Consider the following 22,691-nt stretch of genomic DNA (forward strand, 5'->3'; position numbering starts at 1 on the left):
AGAACGTACTTATGATTTTTTTAATTTCAGTCTTTGTAATGTGTTGAAACTTGCTTTATGATTCATCATATATGGACAACGTTAGTTAATTTTCTGTGTGTATTTGAAAAATAATACAAATTTTTTTAGTTGTGTGTGTTGCTCTGTATGTCAGTGAGTTATAAGAGCTGATTGTCTTGGTCGAGTCCTCTGTATTCCCGAAGTTTGCTTGTTTATCAGTTACGAGAAGCTTGGGTGGATCTCTCAACATCGTTGAGGGTGTGTCTCCTGCTTTAAATGATGTCAGTTTTGCTTCATATATTTTAGAGTATGCCATTAGATGATGCAAGCGTGGGATTACTAACTTGCGTTGGTTTGGTCTTTGTCTCTGGTGGTATTTCTTCTATGCGTGCGTCTGTCTGACTTCAGTCCAATGATACCACCTTTATTTTTATTTTTTAGTTTTAATTCCAGTTAATTTACAGTGTTAGATTCGTTTCAGGTGTACAATGTGGTAATTCAGCCGTTCCACACATCACCCTGTGCTCATCGTGACGAGTGCGCTCCTTAATCTGCATCACCTGTTTCATGCCCCACCCCCACCCCTGGTGACCATCAGATGACTCTCTATTATGAAGAGTCTGTTTCTTGATTTGTCTCTTTCCCTCCCTCCCTCCCTCCCTCCCTCCCTCCCTCCCTCCCTCCCTCCCTCTGTCAGTACCAGCTTTCTTTGATTTGTATTTGCATCGTGTATAATTTTCTTTCTTTGTTTTATTAAAAAAAAAATCTTTTCTTTTGAAATAATGATAGCTTCACAGTAAATTGCAAAGATAGTAAAGAGGGTCCCACCCGCCCCCACCCAGTCCCCCCAGGGGTTGCATCTTACATCCCTGTAGTGTGGCATCAGACGGGAAGCCGGCTGCGCTGTACCCGTGTGTACTTCACTCACTGTACTACACATGTGGGATCGCAAGGCCGCCAGGGCAGTAAGGACGCAGACCCGTCCCGTCGCCACAGCTGTCTCCTGTGTGCTGCCTTTTCGGGTCCTGTTCCCTCCCCTGCCCCAGTCCCTGGCCTCTGGCAACCACTAGTCTGTTCTCTAGCTCTGTACGTTTAGTTTTGAGAGTGTTCTATAACTGAAACCATTCGGTGTGTGATTTCTGGAGATTGGCCTGTTCGGTCAGCACAGTGCCCTCGAGATCCATTCAAGTTGTGGGGTGTATCGACGACGGCGTGTTCCTTTTTATTGCCGGCTGGCATTCCATGGGATGGATGAATGTTTGACCACTTGCTGTGCAGAACATGGAGATTGTTTCAAGTGTTTGGACGTTACAAATAAAGCTGCTGTGAACCATCAAGTGCAGGTGTTTTGTGTGTGGACGTGTTTTCATTTCTCTGGGATAAACGTGCACGAGCACAATTGCTGGGCCGCATCCTAGGTATGTGTTTAGTTTTCTAAGAAACCGCTGGACTATTTATATTTCCCAGACTGGTTGTGCCATTTTACATTCCCACCAGCAGTGTGTGCGAGATTCAGTGTCTCCATGTCAACATTTGTTGTCACTGTTTTTATTTTGGTTGCTGAAATATGTGTGTGGTGACGGCTCACTGTGGTCTTTGTTTGCGTTTTCTAAATGACTAGCGAGATTATCTTACTTGCCATTGTCATATCTTGTTCAGTAAGTGTTTCTTTAGGTCTGTTCCTTTTTCTTCTTGGTTTTGTTTTATTTCTGTTGAGTTTTGAGAGTTCTTCATGTATTTTAAATTTTATTTATTATTTTTTAAATCTTTTGGTTTTTAATTTCTTTTAATGTTTATTCATTTACTTTTGAGAGAGAGAGCACAAGATGGGGAGGGACAAAGAGAGGGAGACACAGAATCTGAAGCAGGCTCCAGGCTCTGAACTGTAGGGCTCCAACCCACAAACCGCGAGATCATGACCTGAGCCTAAGTCAGACACTTAATTCAGCCACCCACGTGCCCCTTAAAGTTTTTTTTAATGTTTATTTTTATTTTATTTTATTTTATTTTGAGAGAGAGAGAGAGAAAGAGAGAGACAAACATGAGCAGGGGAGGGGCAGAGACAGAGGGAGACACAGGATCTGAAACAGGCTCCAGGCTCTGAACTGTAAGCACAGAGCCCGACGCAGGGCTCAAACCCACGAACCGCAAGCTCATGACCTGGGCCGAAGTCAGACGCTCAACCGACTGAGTCACCCAGGCACCCCAAACGTTTATTTACTTTTGAGAGAGACGGAGAGACAGACAGAGAGAGACAGAGTGCAAGTGGGGGAGGGGCAGAGAGAGAGGGAGACACAGAATCTGAAACAGGCTCCAGGCTCTGAGCTGTCAGCACAGAACCCTATGTGGGACTTGAACTCATGAACCACAGATCATGACCTGAGCTGGAGTCAGACACCCAACCGACTGAGCCACCCAGGCGCCCCCTTCTATATTTGACTTGTGAATCTTCTGTCAGCTAGGTTGGTTGCAAATATTTTCTTCCACTCTGTAGCTTATCTTTTCATCCTCTGAAAGAGTGTTTCCACAGATCCAAAGTCTTTGATTTTGATTGTTTTTCCTTTGAGCATTATGCTTTTGATGTCACAGCTGAGAACTTTTCACTTAGCCCTGTGTCTCAAAGATTTTCTTCTACAAGTTTTATAGTTTTTCTTCTTTTTAATTTTTTTAATGTTTATTTAATTTTGAGAGAGAGAGAGAGAGAGAGACCAAGCAGAAGTGGGGGAGGGGCAGAGAGAGACTGAGACACAGAATCCGAAGCAGGCTCCAGACTCTGAGCTGTCAGCACAGAGCCGGATGCGGGGCTCCAACCCATGAAACTGTGAGATCGTGACCTGAGCCGAAGTCGGCCGCATAAGCAACTGAGCCACCCAGGTGCCCTGACAAGTTTGATAGTTTATATTTAGATCCTTTTGAGTAATTTTTGTGCTACGTGGGAAGTTTCGGTGGAGATTTTTTTTTTTTTTTTTTTTTTTGCCTATGTATATCCAGATGCCTCAGCACCATTTGTTGGAAAGAACATCCTTCCTTCCTGAATGGCTCTTGTACTGGTGTCACCAGTCTGTCGGCTGTCCGTGAGCGGGGCTGTCTGCTCTCTTTTGTTATCTGTACTGTCCGTCTGTTTGCCCTGCTAGTGCCCCTCAGTCTGGAGTGCTCTCTCTTCATCTAGGTCTTAAAAAGAGGCCAGTCGATTCCTTGTATTTTGTTCTTCTTTTTCCAGATTCTTTTAGCTATTCTGGTTCCTGTCCCTTTCCATAGACATGTTAGATAATCTTTTCCAATCTATAAAGTCCTTCCAGGAATTTTGATAAGGGATTATGTTTAACCTGTATATTAACTTGGGGAAATTGACATCTTTACTATGTTGAATCTTCTAGATCACAATTTACTTCTCTCCGTTTATTTAGAACATTGATATTTTTCTTCAGCATTTTATAGTTTCAGAATCCAGGTCTTATACATGTTAGATTTATTCCTAAGTCAGCCTCCTTCCTTCCTTCCTTCCTTCCTTCCTTCCTTCCTTCCTTCCTTCCTTCCTTCCTTTCTTTCGTGTTTGTAACTGACATGGCATTTTATTTTATTCTAATTAATTATTTTATATTTTTATGTTTGTTTAATTTGGGGGCAGGGAGGGGCAGAGAGAGAGGGAGACACAGAATCCAAAGCAGACTCCAGGCTCTGAGCTATCAGCACAGAGCCTGATGCAGGGCTCAAACCCACAAACCTCGATATCATGACCTGAGCCGAAGTGGATGCTTAACTGACTGAGCCACCCATGTGCCCCGTGGCATGGTATTTTAAATTTTGGTTTTCATATGTTCATTGCTGGTGTGCAGAACTAGAGTTGAATTTTGTGTTTGTCTTTTATCTTGCAACCTTGCTGAGCTTACTGTTAGTGCTAAGAGTGTTTTTTTGTAATTTTCTACATGAACAGTTATGTCATCTGCAAATAGAGACAGTTTTATTTCTTCCTTTAAGCCTGTATGCCTTTTATTTTCTTTTTTTGCATATGGGTCTGTCTGGAACATACACTATTATGTGAAACAGCAGTGGTGGGTATACCTTTTTGCTACTTTTTTTAATTTTAATTTTAATTTTAATTTTTTTTAGGCAGAGAGCAAGAGAGTGCAAGCAGGAGAGAGGCAGAGGGAGAGAGAAGGAACCCCAGGCAGGCTCCATGCCCAATGGGGTGTCTGATGAGGGTTCAGTCCTACGACCCTGGGATCATGACCTGAGTCATAATCAAGAGTTAGATGTTCAACCGACTGAGCCACCCAGATGACCCCCCTTGTTGCCTCTTGTTCCCAGCCTTTGGGAGAAAGCTTTCCGTATTTCACCACTAAGTATGATGTGAACTATGGGTTTGTTTGTTCGTTTGTTTAAAATAGATCACTCATCTAAAACTATTGATAGTATTCTTATTTAAAATCTCTCTTTGGGGGGCGCCTAGGTGGCTCAGTCGGTCAAGCGTCTGACTTGCCTTAGGTCATGATCTTGAGGTCTGTGAGTTCGAGCCCAGCATCAGCTGCCAGCTCAGAGCCTGGAGCCTGTTTCTGATTCTGTGTGTGTCTCTCTCTCTGCCCCTCCCCGACTTGTGCTCTGTCTCTCTCTCAAAAATGAATGAACATTAAAAAAATTGTTTTTTAAATCTCTCTTGTGTTGGGTGGGTGTAATACAAACAGTTGTGTCAGATTCAGAAACAGGATCTAGAGATACTGATTTGAGAGTCCTGTCATTGTCATAGAAGAAGCCACATGGAAGGATGGTGTTTCTGAACACGTCACAGGACATGTGGCATAGGTCTGTGAAAAATAAAGGAAAGGGACACCTTGGGGAGAAGGACAGTTCTGGGAAGGAAGACTAGAATCCATTCTCTTAGGTGGGGGGCGGGGGGGGAAGGGTAGCACTGGAAGAGTGGAGAAGTGGTAGAGAAGGTGACTTTTGTCCTTTTTTTTTTTTTTTTTTTAATTAAAAAAATTTAGAGTGTGCGTGCAAGCTTGGGAGGGACAGAAGGAGAGAGGGAATCCTAAGCAGCCTCCACACTCAACACCAGAGCCCGATGTAGGTCTTGATTTTATGAACCGTGAGATCATGACCTGAGTGGAAATTATGAATCAGGCACTTGACCGACTGAGCCACCCAGGCACCCCCGGGATGACTTTTGTCTTGTCCTTAGTTGGGAACATGGGGTCATTTGGGTGAGGAGATGACTGGGATCCAGATGAGGACTGAAAACATGGGAAAATCGGTCCTGGCTTTGGTAGAGAGATAATAACCAACAAAGGAGAATCAATAGTGATGCATTTGTATTGCATCCAGCATAGTGTTACGAGTTTCTGTCAGTGAGAGAGCCTGAACCGTTGCGAACTTGGTGGTGGCCGTGTGGCTGTGGGAGCCTCGGGAGCTATATATTAACCATATTTGTTCTTTCAATCTATGAGCATGGAAGGTTTTCCATTTTTTTGCGTCTTCAGTTTCTTTCATAAGCTTTCTATAGTTTAGAGTGTATAGATTTTTCACCTCTTTAGTTAGGTTTATTCCGAGGTATTTTATGGTTTTTGGTGCAATTGTAAATGGGATCGATTCCTTCATTTCTCTTTCTGTCGCTTCGTTAATTGGTGTATAGAAATGCAACCGATTTTGGTGCCTTGATTTTATATCCTGCAACTTTGCTGATTTCACATATCAGTGTTACCAGTTTTTTGGTGGAGTCTTTGGATTTTCCACGTAGAGTATCATGTCTTCTGCAAAGAGTGAATGTTTGATTTCCTCCTTGACGATTTGGATCCCTGTTATTTCTTTGTGTTGTCTGATTGCTGAGGCTAGTACTTTTCAATACTATGTTGAATAACAGTGGTAAGAGTGGACATCCCTGTTGTGTTCTTGGCTTTAGGGGGAAAGCTTTCAGTTTTTCCCCATTGAGGATGATATTAGCGGTGGGTTTTTCATATATGGCCTTTATGATCTTGAGGTACGATCTTTCTATCCCTACTTTCTTGGGGATTTTTATCAATAAAGGATGCTGTATTTTGTCAAATGCTTTTTCAGCATCTATTGAGAGGATCTTGTGGGTCTTGTCCTTTCTTTTGTTAATGTGATATGTCACATTGATTTGTGGATATTGAACCAGCCCTGCATCCCAGGAATAAATCCCACTTGATTGTGGTGAATAATTCTTTTAATGTATTGTTGGATCTCTTTGGCTAGTATCTTGGTGAGAATTTTTGTATCCATGTTCATGAGGAAATTGGTCTGTAGTTCTCCTTTTTAGTGGGGTCTTTGTCTGGTTTTGGAATCAAGGTAATGTTGGCCTTGTAGAATGAGTTTGGAAGTTTTCCTTCCATTTCTATTTTTTGCAACAGCTCCAAAAGAATAGGTGTTAATTCTTCTTTAAATGTTTGGTAGAATTCTCCTGGAAAGCCATCTGGCCCTGGATTCTTATTTGTTGGGAGATTTTTGATTGCTGATTCAATTTCTTTACTGGTTATGGGTCTGTTCAAATTTTTTGTTTCTTCCTGTTTCAGTTTTGGTAGATTCTATCTTTAGGAATTTGACCATTTCTTCCAGGTTGCCCAGTTTGTTGACATATAATTGCTCATAATATTTTCTTACTATTGTATGTATTTTGCAGCATTGGTTGTGATCTCTGCTCTTTTCATTTGTGAAATGAAAGTATTTCATTTGGGTCCTTTGTTTTTTCTTTTTGATTAATCTAGCTAGGGGTTTATCAATTTTGTTAATTCTTTCAAGGAACAAGCTCCTGGTTTCATTGATCTGGTCAACTGTTTCTCTGATTTCGATATCATTGATTTCTGCTCTAATCTTTATTATTTCCCTTCTTCTGCTAGTTTTGGGCTTTATTTGCTGTTCTTTTCCAGCTCTTTTAGGTGTAAGGTTAGGTTGTGTATTTGAGACTTTTCTTCCTTCTTTAGGAAGGCCTGGATTGCTATATACTTCTCACTTAGGACCACCTCTGCTGCATCCCAGAGGTTTTGGGTTGTGTTTTCATTTTCATTAGCTTCCACGTCCTTTTAAATTTTCTCTTTAATTTCTCGGTTAACCCATTCATTCTTTAGTAGAGTATTGCTTAATTTCCAAGTATTCCTGGTCTTTTCACAGTTTTTCTTGTGGTTGATTTTGAGTTTCATAGCAGTGTGGTCTGAAAACATGCAGGATATGATCTCGGTCTTTCTGTACTTGTTGAGGGCTGATTTGTGACCCAGTATGTGATGAATTCTGGAGAATGTTCCATGTGCACTTGGAAGAATGTGTATTCTTCTGATTTAGGATGAAATGTTCTGAATATATTTGTTAAGTCCATCCGGTCCAGTGTGTCATTCTTAGCCATTGCTTGTTAATTTCATGTTTCGATGATCTGTCCATTATTGTAAGGGGGTGTTGAAGTCCCCTACTCTTAGGGTATTATTATCAGTGAGTTTCTTTATGTTTGTGATTAATTGATTTATATATTTGGGTGGCTCCATGTTGGGGACATAAATATTTACAGCAGTGAGATCTTGGTGGATAGACCCCTTAATTATGTTATAATGCCCTTCTTCATCTCTTGTTACAGTCTTTATTTTAAAATCTAGTTTGTCTAAGTATGGCTACACCGGCTTTTGACAACCGTTAGCATGATAGGTGGTTCTCCATCCACTTACTTTCAATGTGAAGGTGTCTTTAGGTTAAAATGAGTCTCTTGTAAGTAGCCTATAGATGTGTCTTGTATAGAGCCTATGTCTCTTGATTGGAGCATTTAGTCCATTGACAGTGACTGTCGAAAGATACGAATTTGGTGCCATTGGGTTGCCTTTTGAGTTCATGTCTCTGGTGATATTCTCTGGTCCTTTCCAGTCTTTGTTGATTTTGGTCTTTTTTGTTTTGTTTTTTCTTTTCTCGAAGGGTCCCCCTTAGAATTTCTTGCGGGGCTGGTTTAGTGGTCACAGACTCCTTTAGTTTTTGTTTGTGTGGGAAGCTCTTTATATCTCCTTCTATTTTGAATGAGAGCCTTGCTGGATAAAGAATTCTTGGCTGCATATTTTTCCAATTCAGCATGTTGAATATATCCTGCCACTTCTTTCTGCCTGTCAGGTTTCTGTGGCTAGGTCTGCTGTGAGCCTGAACTCTGTTCCCTTATAGGTTAAAAAGTTTTTTTTTCCCCTTGCTGCTTTCATAATTCTTTCTCTGTGTATTTTGTGAATTTGACTGTTATCTGGCTTGGTGATTGTTGGTTTTTGGTAAATCTAATCGGAGTTCTCTGTGCTTCTTGGATTTTGATGCCTGTGTCCTTCCCCAGATTAGGATAGTTTCCTGCTATAATTTGCTCATGTAAACCTTCTCCCCCCTTTTCTCTCTCTTCTGGGACTCCTATCATTCGGATGTTACTCCTTTTTTTTTTTTTTTTTTTTTTTTTTTTTTTCAACGTTTATTTTATTTTTGGGACAGAGAGAGACAGAGCATGAACGGGGGAGGGACAGAGAGAGAGGGAGACACAGAATTGGAAACAGGCTCCAGGCTCTGAGCCATCAGCCCAGAGCCTGATGCGGGGCTCGAACTCACGGACCGTGAGATCGTGACCTGGCTGAAGTCGGACGCTTAACCGACTGCGCCACCCAGGCGCCCCTGTTACTCCTTTTTAATAAGTCACTGAGTTCTCTAAGTCTCAAATCGTGATATTTTGCCTTTATTTCCCTCCATTTTCCTTCTTCATTATTCTCCATAGTTTTATCGTCTTAATTGCTGATTTGCTGCTCTGCTTCGTCCATCCTTTCCGTCATCGCATCCATTTGAGATTGCATCTTGGTTATAGCATTTTTAACTTCGTGCTGACTAGATTTAATTCTTTCATCTCCGCAGAAAGGGGTTCTAGACTTTTTTCAACCCCAGCTAGTATTCTTATTATCATGGTTCTAAATTCTAGGTCAGACATCTTCCTTATATTTGTGTTGATTAAGCCTCGGCTGTCATGTCTTTCTCTTCTTTCTTTTGTTCTTCATTTTGTCATCTTGAGGAAAAGAAAAAGTAAAATATAAAAATTAAAAAATTAAAAACAAAGCAAAAAATCAAATGCAGCTTGATGCTAGGTGTGTTTTCATCTGCTTGTTGAAAGAAACTTGATAGAATAGAGAGAAAAGGGAAAGAAAAAAGGTAAGAAAAAAATTAAAAAAATATATAGTAAAATAGAATTAAATGAAATAGAATAAAAAATTTATGAAGTAAAAAATAAGATAAAAAATAATAAAAATAAATTTTTCTTTCTGTATGCAAGAATGAGGAAGAAAAACGAAAAAAAGAAAACAATGTAAGCAAAAACAAAGCAAAGCAAACGAACAAATACATGAGTCAGAAAACAGAATGAAACTACAGTGAAGTTACATCCAGTTTCCCTTAGAACTGAACAGGAAAGCCCGCTATAGTCCATACATTAAGCAGGTGGAGGGACTTGTGCCGGTCTTCTGGATGGTGTACTTGGATGGCGCAGTTGGACAGGGCTTGGTGTAACGGCTGTATTGTCCAATAGGTGGCGCTGCGTAGCTTACTGAGGTGGATCATTGTGGCACACATGTGCGTGCACATGAGAGATGGAAATGGTTTCACCCAGTTGCCTAGTCTCTGGCACAGGAACTTCGCTCTTTCACCGACTTGTGATCAGGCACCTCTCCGTTGTCTCAGGCCTCCGTCCACTCCCCATCTCTACACAGATAGGGTACCGTGTAGACTTCAGAGACCCCTGTGGCTTGGACCCACACCAGCTCTCTGGGGAAGGGTCTCACTGAGCAACGGCCGGTCCTGGCTTGCCCCAGAAAATGTTCATGCCGTTGCACAGCAGCAGAGGTTCAGAGGTTATGGCCAATCACAGCACACAGCTGGCACCAGGTTTTGCCACACTCTGGCATCTTTGTCCCAATACCAGCAAACGTGGCTGCTCTCTGGGATCCCCTGGGACCTTTGCCCGTGGGGAGGCTGTATGGCCTCTACCAAATGCACTCCAAGCAGCGGAACTGCTTCTCCCCGTGTGGCACACGGACCTCTCAGACCCCGCTGCCTGCTCCCGGGGCTTCGCCCTGCTTCCTCACCAGAGCACCGCCAGGCACTGGGCTCCAGAACTTCAGACTGTCTTCCACTGTTTGTAGAATCCTGGTGGTGCTGAAACCCTCTCCTTTCTTCTCGTCAGTGGTTTTGGGGAACAGATTCCTTGTTCAGTTCCCTGCGCGTGTTTTCACTCTTTCTCTCCAGCTGCTTTTGGGGGAGTGCTTTTCTTGCATGATCTTGATGTGCCTCACTCTCCCCCTTTCTCTTTCTCTGTCCTCTCTCCACGAAAACAGCTCCCTACCTTCTGGGGCTTTTTTCTCCACCATTTCACGTCTCCGCACTGCGTACCTGCCGAGTTCTGTGGCTCAGGGTATACGGATTGTTGTGTTAATCCTCAGATCAGTTTCCTAGGTGTGCAGAATGGCTTGGTGCTGATCTGGCTGCGTTTCAGGGACAAGACAAGCTGAGGGTGTCCATGCTGCTCTGCCGTATTCACTCTTGGATTTAGTCTTATGTGACTTGACAATGTAAGGTGATTTATGTATAAATGGGCAGTGTCTCCCGAGCAATCACTCACTTAGAAAATATTCCACTTCCAAAGAAGTGTTACCAGGTGAAGCTAGCTCCTGGTTGTTTCCTCCCAAGGACCTCCGTTTCACTCGCCCTCTTGTTATCAGTGTTCACAGATCCATCTTCCTCAGAAATTGCCCCTCATTTTATTTTCCTGCTCACCTCTACAGCTCCATGAGGCTTAAGTATACTTTCTGGGTTACTCACCTTTGGGGGCTTATGCACTCAAGGCACCTGTCTTCCCCTCCTGCTCATAGTTTCTGCCTGCATCGCCAGTGGCAATTCTGGTGGGACCCCAGGCTTTTAAACCCTCAAGGCTCTGTATTCATTTAATTCTGTGAAATAGCATGTGATTGGATTGTGGCTCCCTATCTACCACTTTCTTTTGTATTTGTATGAGGAAATACTTAGTAATAATACTTTTGTTGATAGTTATCAGTAGCCAAGTGTTTCAAATAATCGTTACATCTTGGAAGTCTAGGAATCTTTTTTTTTTTTTTTCCTATATAGGGCTATAGGGAAAAATTAATAAACTGTTGAGTATACGTGTTTTTAGCCCTTGGTATTTAATTTAGAGTTTATAGAGTGTAAGTCTTTGGAACTTACTGGGTTGTTAGGTTCAGGTGCTACACGCAGTGGTGTTGATGTTGACGTTTTTATTTTAGCTGTTGTCTGCAGTGTGCATGTGATGCTCAAAGTGGTTTTACATTTATGGAGCCTTTTGTCTGTATAAGAATATGCTGATACCAGTGTAAACTTTGTAAAACCCACATTTTCTTTTTTTTTTAATTTTTTTTTTTTCAACGTTTTTTATTTATTTTTGGGACAGAGAGAGACAGAGCATGAACGGGGGAGGGGCAGAGAGAGAGGGAGACACAGAATCTGAAACAGGCTCCAGGCTCCGAGCCATCAGCCCAGAGCCCGACGCGGGGCTCGAACTCACAGACCGCGAGATCGTGACCTGGCTGAAGTCGGACGCTTAACCGACTGCGCCACCCAGGCACCCCAAACCCACATTTTCTAAATTTTACATACATTTTTCAAACACTCAGTTTTTCTGTTTTCAATTATCACGGTGGATTTGCCCGACTTGTGTACGTTAAGCCGTCACACACATTAGGCAAGTAGGTGTTTCCGAACAAAAATTCCCGTTTGAATACTTTGCTGGAGGATTTTCGCCCCGAATTGAAGCTTGTATCCTGCCCGCTGCGCCTGTGTCTGCACCATGCTCCCCGTGGACCAGCCCTGCCCGGTAACCCTCCCTGTGACGAGGGGAATGTTCCAGATCTGCGATGTCCGGTATGGTAGCCGCTGGCCCAGGTGGCTGTTGAGCCCTTGAAATGTGGCTAATGTAACTGAGGAACTGGACTTTTTATTTCACTGAATTTTGATTCATACTGAGACAGTTACATGCCGAATGAATAGTCTGGGTGGCTCAGTCAGATTAGCGTCCCACTCTTGATGGCGGCTCTGGCCGTGGTCTCGCGGTTTGTGAGACTGAGCCCCCGTTGGGCTCCATGCTGACATCATGGAGCCTGTTTGGGATTCTCTCTTCTCCGGCCCTCCCCCACTCATGCTTGCACTCTTTCTCTGTCTTTTGTTCTCTGTCTCTCTTGACTAAACTTAAAAAAAAAAAGTCACGTGGCCAGCGGATGCTATATTGGGCAGTACAGTAACATGCACTTCTTTTTAAATTTTTTTTAACGTTTATTTATTTATTTGTTTATTTTTTAAATTTTTCTTACTGTTTATTTATTTTTGAGAGACAGAGGGAGACAGCATGAGCAGGAGAGGGCAGAGAGAGAGAGAGGGAGACCCAGAATATGAAGCAGGCTCCAGGCTCTGAGCTGTCAGCCCAGAGCCCGACGCGGGGCTGGAAGTCACGGACCGCGAGATCATGACCTGAGCCGAAGTCGCCCGCTTAACCGACTGAGCCATCCAGGCGCCCCAACGTTTATTTATTTTTGAGACAGGGAGAGACAGAGCATGAACAGGGGAGGGTCAGAGAGAGGGAGACACAGAATCTGAAGCAGGCTCCAGGCTCTGAGCTCCAAGCTGTCAGCACAGAGCCCGATGTGGGGCTAGAACTCACAGACCACGAGATCATGACCTGAGCCGAAGTCGGCCGCTTAACCGACTGAGCCACCCAGGCGCCCCCTGTGCACTTCTTTTTAAAAAAGCTTTTTTTTTTAATGTTTATTTATTATTGAGAGACAGAGAGTGGGTGGGGGAGGGGCAAAGAGAGGGGGAGACACTGAATCCCAAGCCGGCTCCGGCCTCTGAGCCGTCAGCCCAGAGCCCGACGCGGGGCTCGAACCCACAGACCGTGAGATTGTGACCTGAGCCGAAGTCGGACGCCCAGCCGACGGAGCCACCCGGGCGCCCCCAGTAACGTGCGCTTCTGTGTCAGATGCAACTTTCTAAGATTGGAGGCGTTCTGAGTGTGACTCGGGAAGCCGCGTAGCTCTGCCAGCAACGAGTTGTTTCGTCTTGGAGAAATTGCTTACTTTTCTGGCCCCCAGTTTCCTCCTGGGGGAGACGTGGGGGTCTGACATCTCCGGAAGGTAGTTGCGGGTGTCATACCGATTGAACCCGGAGTTTGGGGAAGAGTCCCTCCCGGCTCGTGTAACGTGGGTCTCGTGTACCATAACTGCGTGGCTTTTGTGCACCGGGAGCACCGGCTGTATGCGGCTAGATAAGAGGCTGGCAATTTTGAGCTGCTGCCGGGAAGGAGTCGGGAGGGAGCCCCCTGACCTCCGGGGTGTCTGGGGTCCTGACGGGGGAGGGGCGGGTGGCAGGGGCGTGGCAAGGTGGATGGTGCCAGAGGAGAAGAGTCCTAGGGAGGGTGTCCAGGCCACACAGTAGAAGCAGCAGCAGGGTGAGAAATGGGAGTTTGATGCTTATATTTTATTTGAAGTCTCATTTAATTTTTGTTTCATTCACGCCTGAACAGATCACAAATCCCTAACATTTTACTAAAGCTACTTGACAATCCCTACTCCCCACCCCTCCCCCCTCCCCCCCCCCCCCCCCCCCCCCCCCCCCCCCAAAGAAAGCAGTAAACATGGGAATACTTAGACAGCCTTAAATCACTTTAATAACATCCTGATTTATAACAGTCGGGGACTTAAAAGCATACTTGATATGTGAAGATGCTGTCTGTTCTTAAAAGTTGAAGCAGGAGGGTCTCTGGGGGTGTGTCAGAGCTGACCCGCTCGTCTGTGGCTGCCGCATGCGTTCCCATCGTGGGAGAGCTCACTCACGGTGACAGTGCTCCCGGTGCCGTGGCCGGGTGCCCACGACCGAAGGCCAGGGGGCTTCCGAGGGCAAAGCCCTGCCCTTCCAGACTGAAGATCTTCTGGGCACAGCTGGCAAGTAGGCAGACCGTCCGTAGAGATGCCCTGCACACAACTGTACGCTCACATGGGATGCCCCCCGCTGGGCCGGGAAGCGCTGTGTCTGCGTTTTGATCACTTGCAAGGCAGGCGATTTCCGAAGGGTCGCGTCGGCTAGTGCCCCACCGTGGAAGTTAGGCGGTGACTTCAAGGTACAAGCCCAGAGCGTCAGCCTCATTTTGTAATGACGCCTAGAAGACTGTCGTCGTCCCGCAAACTTCCTGTGACCTTTTGAGCTTACTCTGTCACCCAGGGGAGTTCGGCAGTTGCGCCTTCTGCTGCCGGCCTGCCCGTCCAGCCTGGAGCGCACCCGGAAGACTTCCCAGGCTTCCTCGGCGTTGTGGGGATCTGAATTAGATCAGGTTTTAAATTCCTGATTATGTTACGCTCAGTTGAGATGGCTCTGATGCCTTTTCATCATTTTCTTAAGTAGTTTAAGAAACCTTTATTCTCTCTATCCAAAAATGGTGGTTTGGACGTCCAGGGAGTAGAAGTATTTGTGCTCCTGGAGCCCTGGTGCTGTTAGAGCAAGGACAGATCTAACGTGTTTACTGCACACATGAGCATGGCTGCATGGCAATGCAGTGGAGCTGTCACTGTCACTGTCACTAGAACATCCCACTGAGCAGCAGTACCCTTCCTAAATACTGAATTGAGCCGTAAGTCTTAACTTTATATTAATGCTACTAGAAAAGGCGCCTTTTTAGAAAGGAAAAAAGTGGTCCCCTCAAAGAAGAGAGGGCAGGTCACGTTTGGGATGAACTGATGTCTGAGGACCTCTATCATCAAATTCCCGAGCGGTGCGTTGAGAATTATGAACAACAGACTGCCTTTTTCTCAGCGTAGTAAAGCATTGACTACTTCAGGATGTCAGTGGGGTTTTTTGTTTTTGTTTTTTGTTTTTCGTTTTGTTTCGACCCTGTTTGGTCTAAACAGGGAAGATAGTTTCCTTGAGGTTCGAAAAGTCGTCATATCCTCGCTCATACGAGTTTCTCTCAGTGTTTTATGTCACACCTTCATATCCATAAAACTTATTTTAAGACAACCCTACAGATTAGCTTTAGATATGCTGTCAGTGTCTAGTGCATATACACAGAAACAATCCGTATTGGCTCTAAATGTGTACGATTAGTTTAAAGACTTGGAATAGAGCATTCATAATGTGTCTCTTTTTTTCATGCAGTTGCTGTGATTGGCTGGTAAATATTTGTCAAAGAAAGAGAGAACTAAAAGCTCGCACAGTGTGGCTCGGATGTCCTGAAAAGTGTGAAGAGAAGCATCCCCGAAACTCTATCAAAAATCAGAAATACAATATATTTACCTTTATACCTGGGGTAAGGCTGTTACATTCGTAAAACTGGGCTTTATATGAGACATTGCCAGCTGCTTTTGTTTTCACTGTTTTCCCCCCCTTTTAATTGTGTCCCGTCCAAATCAGTGTCCCTTTGTTTTTGAACCATTCATGTTTCAGATGATTGTTAAATAATGCATGCACACTTTTACGGGTACAGCATAGAGTTCAACTTAAGAAAGTTTATAGTTTGGGGCGCTTGGGTGGCTCAGTCGGTTAAGTGTCCGACTTCGGTTCAGGTCATGATCTCGCAGTCCGTGAGTTTGAGCCCCGTGTCGGGCTCTGTACTGACAGCTTAGAGCCTGGAGCCTGTTTCAGATTCTGTGTCTCCCTCTCTCTCTGACCCTCTCCTGTGCATGCTCTGTCTCTCTCTGTCTCAAAAATAAACATTAAAAAAAAAAAAAATTAAGAAAAGAGAAAGTTTATAGTGTGACTTCAGCCTTAGATAAAAATATTTATGCTACTGTGGAAATAACCAAGTAGGCCTGAATTAAATTATCAGAAAAGAGCTGTAAGTTTCGTTTGGAAGTGAAGCTGAATGCCAAGTGTAAAGCCTGCGTAGGAGCCTCCAAATGAGAGTAACGTAAGTGCTTACACAGACAGGACTCCGTAACAGGATCTCTGTAAGCATTTATAGGTGGATTTTCTACTTCACATTATGAATTTCAGGCCATGTATTATTGTATTATTCATTATCTTAAATAGGTATTATGCTGAGTTTAAATATTGAGGTTTAAATATTTGATTAATTTCTTTTATTGCTGGTGATATTTTTGTCTTAAATATGTACAAACTCTGTATGTATTTAGAATGATTGGATAATTTTTGATTTTTGTGCATCATTTCCTATTTTAATAGACGAATTTGTTCATCTTTCTACAGGCAAAAGGCAGCTCCTACTGACTATGTTTCTAGATCAAAGTTTTTGACATGTTCTAGTTATTAGCTTTATGCTATTTTGCAAGAAAGTCTCTTGGTTTTGTGAAATGAGGGCTGTCTTACTTTTCATGTTTTTATGTAAATAATCATGCCGATTTTATGTTGGGCATTGATTACCTCCCACCACCCTTCCCCATCCATCTAATAGTTGGTGAATGCTTGATATCTAATTTGCTCTTTATTAAAACACACAAAACCGTTGGCTCCGTAATTGAAAGACTGCTCTTTTGTCAGGATATAAAATGTAAACTGTCTTTCAGGCAGATAAATACTCTCATCTGTATTGAATGAAGCTGCTGCTTTCTTTTTAATTTTAAATTATTAAATACTCGCGGATTGGCTAAGCATCGCACATTTTCCTAAAGGTCACAAAGTTCATTCGGTAGACAAGAAGGTATTGATTACGGCGGCTTAAAGCCAACAGCACAGCTTAATTTTGACCAGAGTAAATCCACACAGCCTGCCAAGATTGGCCGTGTCCTGAAAATACCTGTTGATGTGTTGTCTGCACAAGTGTTACCGTGTGAATTTGTTTCCTTAGATTGTCTCTTAAATTAGGCTTTTCATCTAAAACGTAGTATTTTAGAAACATTTGGTAATTGCACAGTAGGAATTCAATGCCATTTTTAGCACCAAATGGCAATTTTTGAATTGCTAATAGATATAATTTATGCTAACAGAGATTTTAAAGAAATCACTGAGGAAAAAGAGCTTTCTCTCCTGCTGAGATTAATTTATGAAATGACTGAAAACATTTTTAGACAGCAATTGAATATGATTATGAATATAAACATGTTATCAATGTAGCCGATGCTTTAGTTGCACAAGCAACTGTGTGTTGATGTGGAAAACTTCATTACGTGAAACCTGTGGTTCCGGACTCTTTAAGTCAACAGTAAGTACTTAACCCACTGCTCTGCTCTGGTTGAAATTTTCCTGCCTTCGAGTTGCATAAAAAATGGTATCCAAGGAGATTTCGACTGCAAGTTGCAAGGATGGAAGTTTAATTGCGGTTACAGCTGCTGTTTGAGTTATTCTCGTCTGTAAACACGAGGTTTCTTCCATTTTCGTTTTCAATTTCAATTTAATAGTTTGAGAATTTGTAAATAGAAGTGTATTAATATACCGGATCTTGGGTTTTCTTCCTTAAAGACAACTCTATTTGAATTAAAAAACAAAAACAGAAAGTTGCAGGATTTGCCTTCCTAACATTTTGTTGAATGATATTTATTTTGTATTTGAAGCTCTTGTTGCAGGTTCACTGCTAAGAGTCTGTAAAAAATACGTAGGCATCTGTCTCCCCCAAAATTGCTTTGGAATTCACATTCTTTTATATGTCATCGTCTCTTACCGTCTGCGGGAAGCAGATATTTACAGGAGGCGGAGGCGGTTTTGTGAAGTCACGTTGTGTGCACCCTCTGCCTGTTCACTCAGCTTTTGTGAAACTGCCCTGACGTTCGTGTTCAGAAACGTGGCTGTCGTGTTTTATTTTTTACCGTTGCATAAATACAGGGTTAACACGACTTTCCCATTGTAAGATTTTCTGAGTTATCAAGATACACGTGTGTATATAAATATATATTTATCGACCACCAACACTGGAAAGGACTTGCTATCTCATTTGCTTTGATGTACGTACAAAGATATTTATATGTAGGTCAGTGTGGAAAACTGGAAAATCAAAACTTTTAGAGGATGCTTTTAACATAATTGAAAGTTCTAATTGTCTTTTTTTCAATTTATTTTAGACATAATTTTGAGGTAACCTTACCTCGCTTTGTATGTGATTTGGTTATTGGAAAGCCAGTGCCAAAATTAAGAAATTTACTGTAACTCAGGGCATATTCTCAATGTTTGTTGGAGATGTAGTTAGATATTGTGCCGATTTAATTATTTGATTGAAGTATTAAAGATTTTCCTTGGAGAGACTGTGTTAATTTTTTCTTTTTCCTTTTTAGGTTTTGTATGAACAATTCAAGTTTTTCTTGAATCTCTATTTTCTGGTAGTATCCTGCTCGCAGTTTGTACCAGCATTGAAAATAGGCTATCTCTACACCTACTGGGCTCCTCTGGTAAAAGAAAAGATTTTTGAAATTAAGTTAAATGATTATTTAGAATATGGTTTTAAGAGTGGAGATGGTTGAGAGAGAAACTGATCAGATTTTAAGAAATGTGATATTGTTGCCGTGTATCTGTGAACTTCCGTGAAAGATTTTACAGAGCTCGGTCACATGTGTGCCGGGCAGCCCTGCAGGAGTGTCCGGGTGGTGCACTGCTCCCTCCAGGTGTCGTCTGGAGGGGCCGCTAGGCACCCCTGCTGGTGGGGGGCGGGGGGGGGGGTGGTTTCCATGGCGCATTCTGTACTGAGGCTGCGATAACGGGTCGGTCTCTCCCCTGTGCTGATGGCACTGTCTGGAACCAGGGTGTGATCTGCTCAGCGACCCTCTTGTCCTGACAGATGGGCGGTTCTTACTTTTGGCTGAAGTATCTCAGTGAAGTCCGGACCATTTCCGCTTGACCCCTCAGTGCATAAAAGTTTTGGAAAGGCAAATGATACTTCTCATCGAATACTTCCATTTCCAACATCACGCCGCTGGGATAGTTTGATGCTGTTTGCCGATAATTTTCATCAGTTTTCAGCTTATGTACACGATGCGAATGCCTTCTTTCTTCCTTGCACCTGGAAAAATGGACTGCCCCCTTTTGGGCAGATTGTCAGCATAATCCAGTCAAGACAACGTAGTGAAACTCCTCCTTTAGGGAAGGAGCCGGCGTAGTGCTCACTTACCTGCATCAGTGCTCCTCTCGGAGCTGGGACGTGAGCGGCGTGCTCCGGAGTTCATTTCTCCAGGCTGCGCCGTCCTGCCGCCTCTCGCAGCCGGTCTCAGATGCGCCAGGGCGACTGGCAGAGGGGACGGAAGTCTCGTCGGCAGGGTCGCTGGAGTCAGCCCCTCCTCCTGTGCACCCACACAGACTTCGGAGGAGCGCAGGTTTGGGCAGTGACAGTAACGGTGTTTGTAGTACGGATGGATCACGGAGTCAGTACGCTGCACTCAGGAAATCAGTGGGGTTGGACGACGCCGGGATTATCTAAGTTAGGCCCCTGTGAGGGGTGGCATTGGGATGACATCCGGATTCCTGAGAGCCCGGGCCACGCACTGGTCAGGGAAGAGAGAGGCGCAGGCACAGGGAGCCGCGGTTGCAGAAACTCTCGGGCCAGGATGCTGGGGGTGCCGCTGGAGCGTGGCGACTGGGGGGACGTGGGGGACGGTGCTTGTAAGGGAGGTCAGGGTGCTCCCGTGGGTGAGGGAGAGGGAGCCCCGTGACTGTGTGGGTGTCGCGTAGCACGCGGGCGACACCGAAGCTCAGACCTCAGTGCTCAGAGTTGGTGTTCAAGCCAGGTGGCTGTGGAGAGGCGACGGAGGGGGGCCTTTCTCTTCTTTTCCCCGTGCTCACCTTCCTTCCCCTGCAGGCGACTTCTGTTTGCATTTGAGCTTCAGTTGTTAACGCGTCTCCCAGTAATTTTACTACTTAACGTTTGTCTCCCTGAAATCGTATTGTTCGCATGCTCTGAAAAGTTTGCATGAAGATCACCTTACTCCGTGGACCCTTTTGCAACATGCGTTTTGACTTAACGTTGTCTCATAAAACGGATCCCGGACACGTACAGGTCTGGTTCCCGTACTCTTCGCTTCTCGGAAGTGTTCCGTTGAATATGTACACAGTCGATTTGTCCATCTTCCCGGGGAAGGAGACTTTGAGTTCCTTTCTGATTTTTCACAGTTAACAGACGCGGCTGTGACGATCGGTCTGATTGCACGTTGTTCCCTGTGCATCCTGGGAATCTCATCGCCTAAGCCCTGCTTAGTTTTCCCATTTTCCAGTGAAAGCGTAGATCAAGTGTACTTACCATCTCAGGGTGTTTATTTTTGGCCCCTCTTCCTACCCGTGGCTTCGCAGGGTGCTCTCACCCCTCCGGTGTCACCGCCAGCTCGGCTTGAAGTGTCCGTTAGCGCTGATTGTCTGAGGACACGGGACCCTCTTAAAACTCTGACGTACAGAGCGTTCGTTTGTTTTGCTTTTGCGTCTTTTCCTCACGACCGTGACTTAAGTGGCTCGTAGCCAAAGAGAATGTTCGTTGCGGGTGGATTCCTAACGAGGACTTGCTTTTAAGTGTGCGCAGAATTGGCTGTGTCGGCCAGAGCCGCCCCTTCCTCTGTCCGTGTGAAGTTTACGTCCGCCAGCCTGACCTGACCTGTCCTGTCCTGTCAGCCGCAGGTGTTTGAAGCACTGGGCATGTGGGAATTCACTTCCCCGTGCTCAGAGAAGTGTCCCCCCGGTAGGCACCTGGCTCAGTGCTCCTAGAAGGGACGCTGAGCAGAGGCTCGGGGGCCCCGCGGAAGAGTGAAAAGCCCGCTTCTCCCGTTTGAGCTGCGCTTCATGCTTCCTCGGGACGCGCCGGCCGTTCCCCGCCCCGGTGGCAGCCCCGGTCGTGTGACACGTACAGGTCTGGTCAAGTGTGCCGACCGTGTGTGATCAGTGCCTCTGGTCGTGTGATCAGTCAGGACTTGCGAGTCTGCGCTTGCGCTCCTCGTGCACGTTTTAACCTCTGGTTTAGCAAAGGTCTTAAAAAGTTGACGTGTGCGTCAGGCTCGCCTTCAGATCCCGGAAGCAGGCTTAGATAGGCTGGTTCTTTGATCCAAGCTCCCCTCAGAAACGTTTTTTGGAAACTGAAAATTCAGATACCACATAGAGAAGATCTTTTTTCTTAGTCGCGGCAGATTTACACTAAATCTGTATCCAGACCACATACTGTTTTTTGTTTTGTTTTAAAGTCAAGGAAGTATTCTTCAGCAGGATTCTCACAGCTCCTGAGTTCCTGCTGGTTCTCGAGCCGCCCGTTCACCCCGTCCTGGGGGGCCTGCCCCGGCGCGTGGCCTTCGTACGCACTCACGTCGCACCGCCTTTTCTCTGCTTGCCTTGTGAGGTTCCGTAAGGCAGAACCTTCTGAGGTTTCTTGCCCAGAAAAAGGGCTCGGCATCTCCAGGTTCCTCCCTGACAGAAACCCGCCAATCCAGCGTAAACCCGTCATCCGGCTGGTGGTTATCAAGTCTTCGGTCTCCCGCCCGCTAATTTTCAGCAGGAAACTTCTGATTTCCCTCTGTTCTCCAGCTAAAGGGTGTTTCTGAAAACAGTGATAGCTTCGGAATCGTTTTTGTCAGTTATTCCTGGCAATATTGTTTACTTCAGCTCTGATCTCCTTTCTGTTATATCTTGCCATATGACAGAAGAGTCAACTGAAAATAATTGATTTCATCATTACATTCTTGTGTCGGAATGAGGATTACCTTTCGTATCGTTCAGCCTTCGGAACAGCTCTTTGAGGGACAGCTGGTGTAACCAGAGTACCAAAACGGATCGCAGTGCTTCTGTCGGAATGAATGAGGTGGGATAGACCTGCCCATGCAGACGATTCTTAGAGGAAGTCTGGGTTGGTGATGCTACCTCTTCCATATAAGATGTGGTCCTGGAAGTTTGTTAACACGTAACCTCCAGGGTGACCAGGGCATTTGCAAGAGACTCTGACTTTCAGTATGATTCTCCAGTCCTTCCCTCTGTCCACTCCTTTCCTGAGTGTCTCTGTACTTCGGTGGTGTGGGTGGAGTACGGAAAGGAGAAAGCACATCCCTCACTGGGACTCCTATCGCATGCCGCCCAGGGACGACCGCTCTCGAAGTACTTGCGCTCCTTGTGCCTCAGTTTCCCTGTCTGAAGTATTGCTCATTAGGTTTTTGTGGCATTTAAAAGTTGACTCATTCAAAAAACATAGAAAAGTTTGGGCGCCTGGGGGCTCAGTCGGCTACGTGTCCAACTTCGGCTCAGGTCACGGTCTTATAGTTCGTGGCTTCGAGCCCCGCGTCGGGCTCTGTGCTGACAGCTCAGAGCCTGGAGCCTGCTTTGGATTCTGTGTCTCCCTCTCTCTGTCCTTCCCCTACTCGTGCTCTCTCTCTGTCTGTCAAAAATAAATGAACATTCAAAAAAATTTAAAAAAACCCATAAAATAGTTTCTGGGGGCTCCTGGGTGGCTCAGTCAGCTAAGCATCTGACTTCTGCTCAGGTCATGATCTCACGGTTCATGGATTCGAGCCCCACATCAGGCTCTGTTCTGACGGTGTGGAGCCTGCTTGGGATTCTCTCTCTCCCCCTCTCTCTGCCCCTCCCCTGCTCGTGCTCGCGCTCTCTCTCTCTGTCCCTCAAAGTAAATAAATAAACTTAAAATAAAAAGCTTCTGGTATATAAGAATCCCTCAAGTTTAAACTGGTATTATATCAATAGAATTTTTTGTCTTTTTATAAAAATGCATATTATTTTGGCAGTTACTTTACATGACTCCTGGGTCGTCT

At 44.6% G+C, this 22,691-nt stretch overlaps 1 protein-coding gene across 11 annotated transcripts in view; it reads left to right on the plus strand.

The window, feature by feature from the left end:
* The window catches only part of ATP9B (ATPase phospholipid transporting 9B (putative)), a 252,976-nt gene that overhangs the window by 23,232 nt on the left and 207,053 nt on the right, over positions 1-22,691 (plus strand). For 10 of the 11 annotated variants that reach the window (XM_053902858.1, XM_053902856.1, XM_053902864.1 and 7 more), the window contains 2 exons: positions 15,181-15,331; positions 18,246-18,359. In XM_053902858.1, the coding sequence (XP_053758833.1) occupies positions 15,181-15,331; positions 18,246-18,359 (265 nt within the window). The remainder of the gene's footprint in view (positions 1-15,180; positions 15,332-18,245; positions 18,360-22,691) is intronic. The other variant, XM_053902861.1, reaches the window with a different exon arrangement.

The sequence above is a fragment of the Panthera pardus genome, unplaced genomic scaffold (assembly GCF_024362965.1).
Source record: "Panthera pardus isolate Hobbes unplaced genomic scaffold, ASM2436296v1 HiC_scaffold_15, whole genome shotgun sequence".
NCBI classification, from domain to species: domain Eukaryota; kingdom Metazoa; phylum Chordata; class Mammalia; order Carnivora; family Felidae; genus Panthera; species Panthera pardus.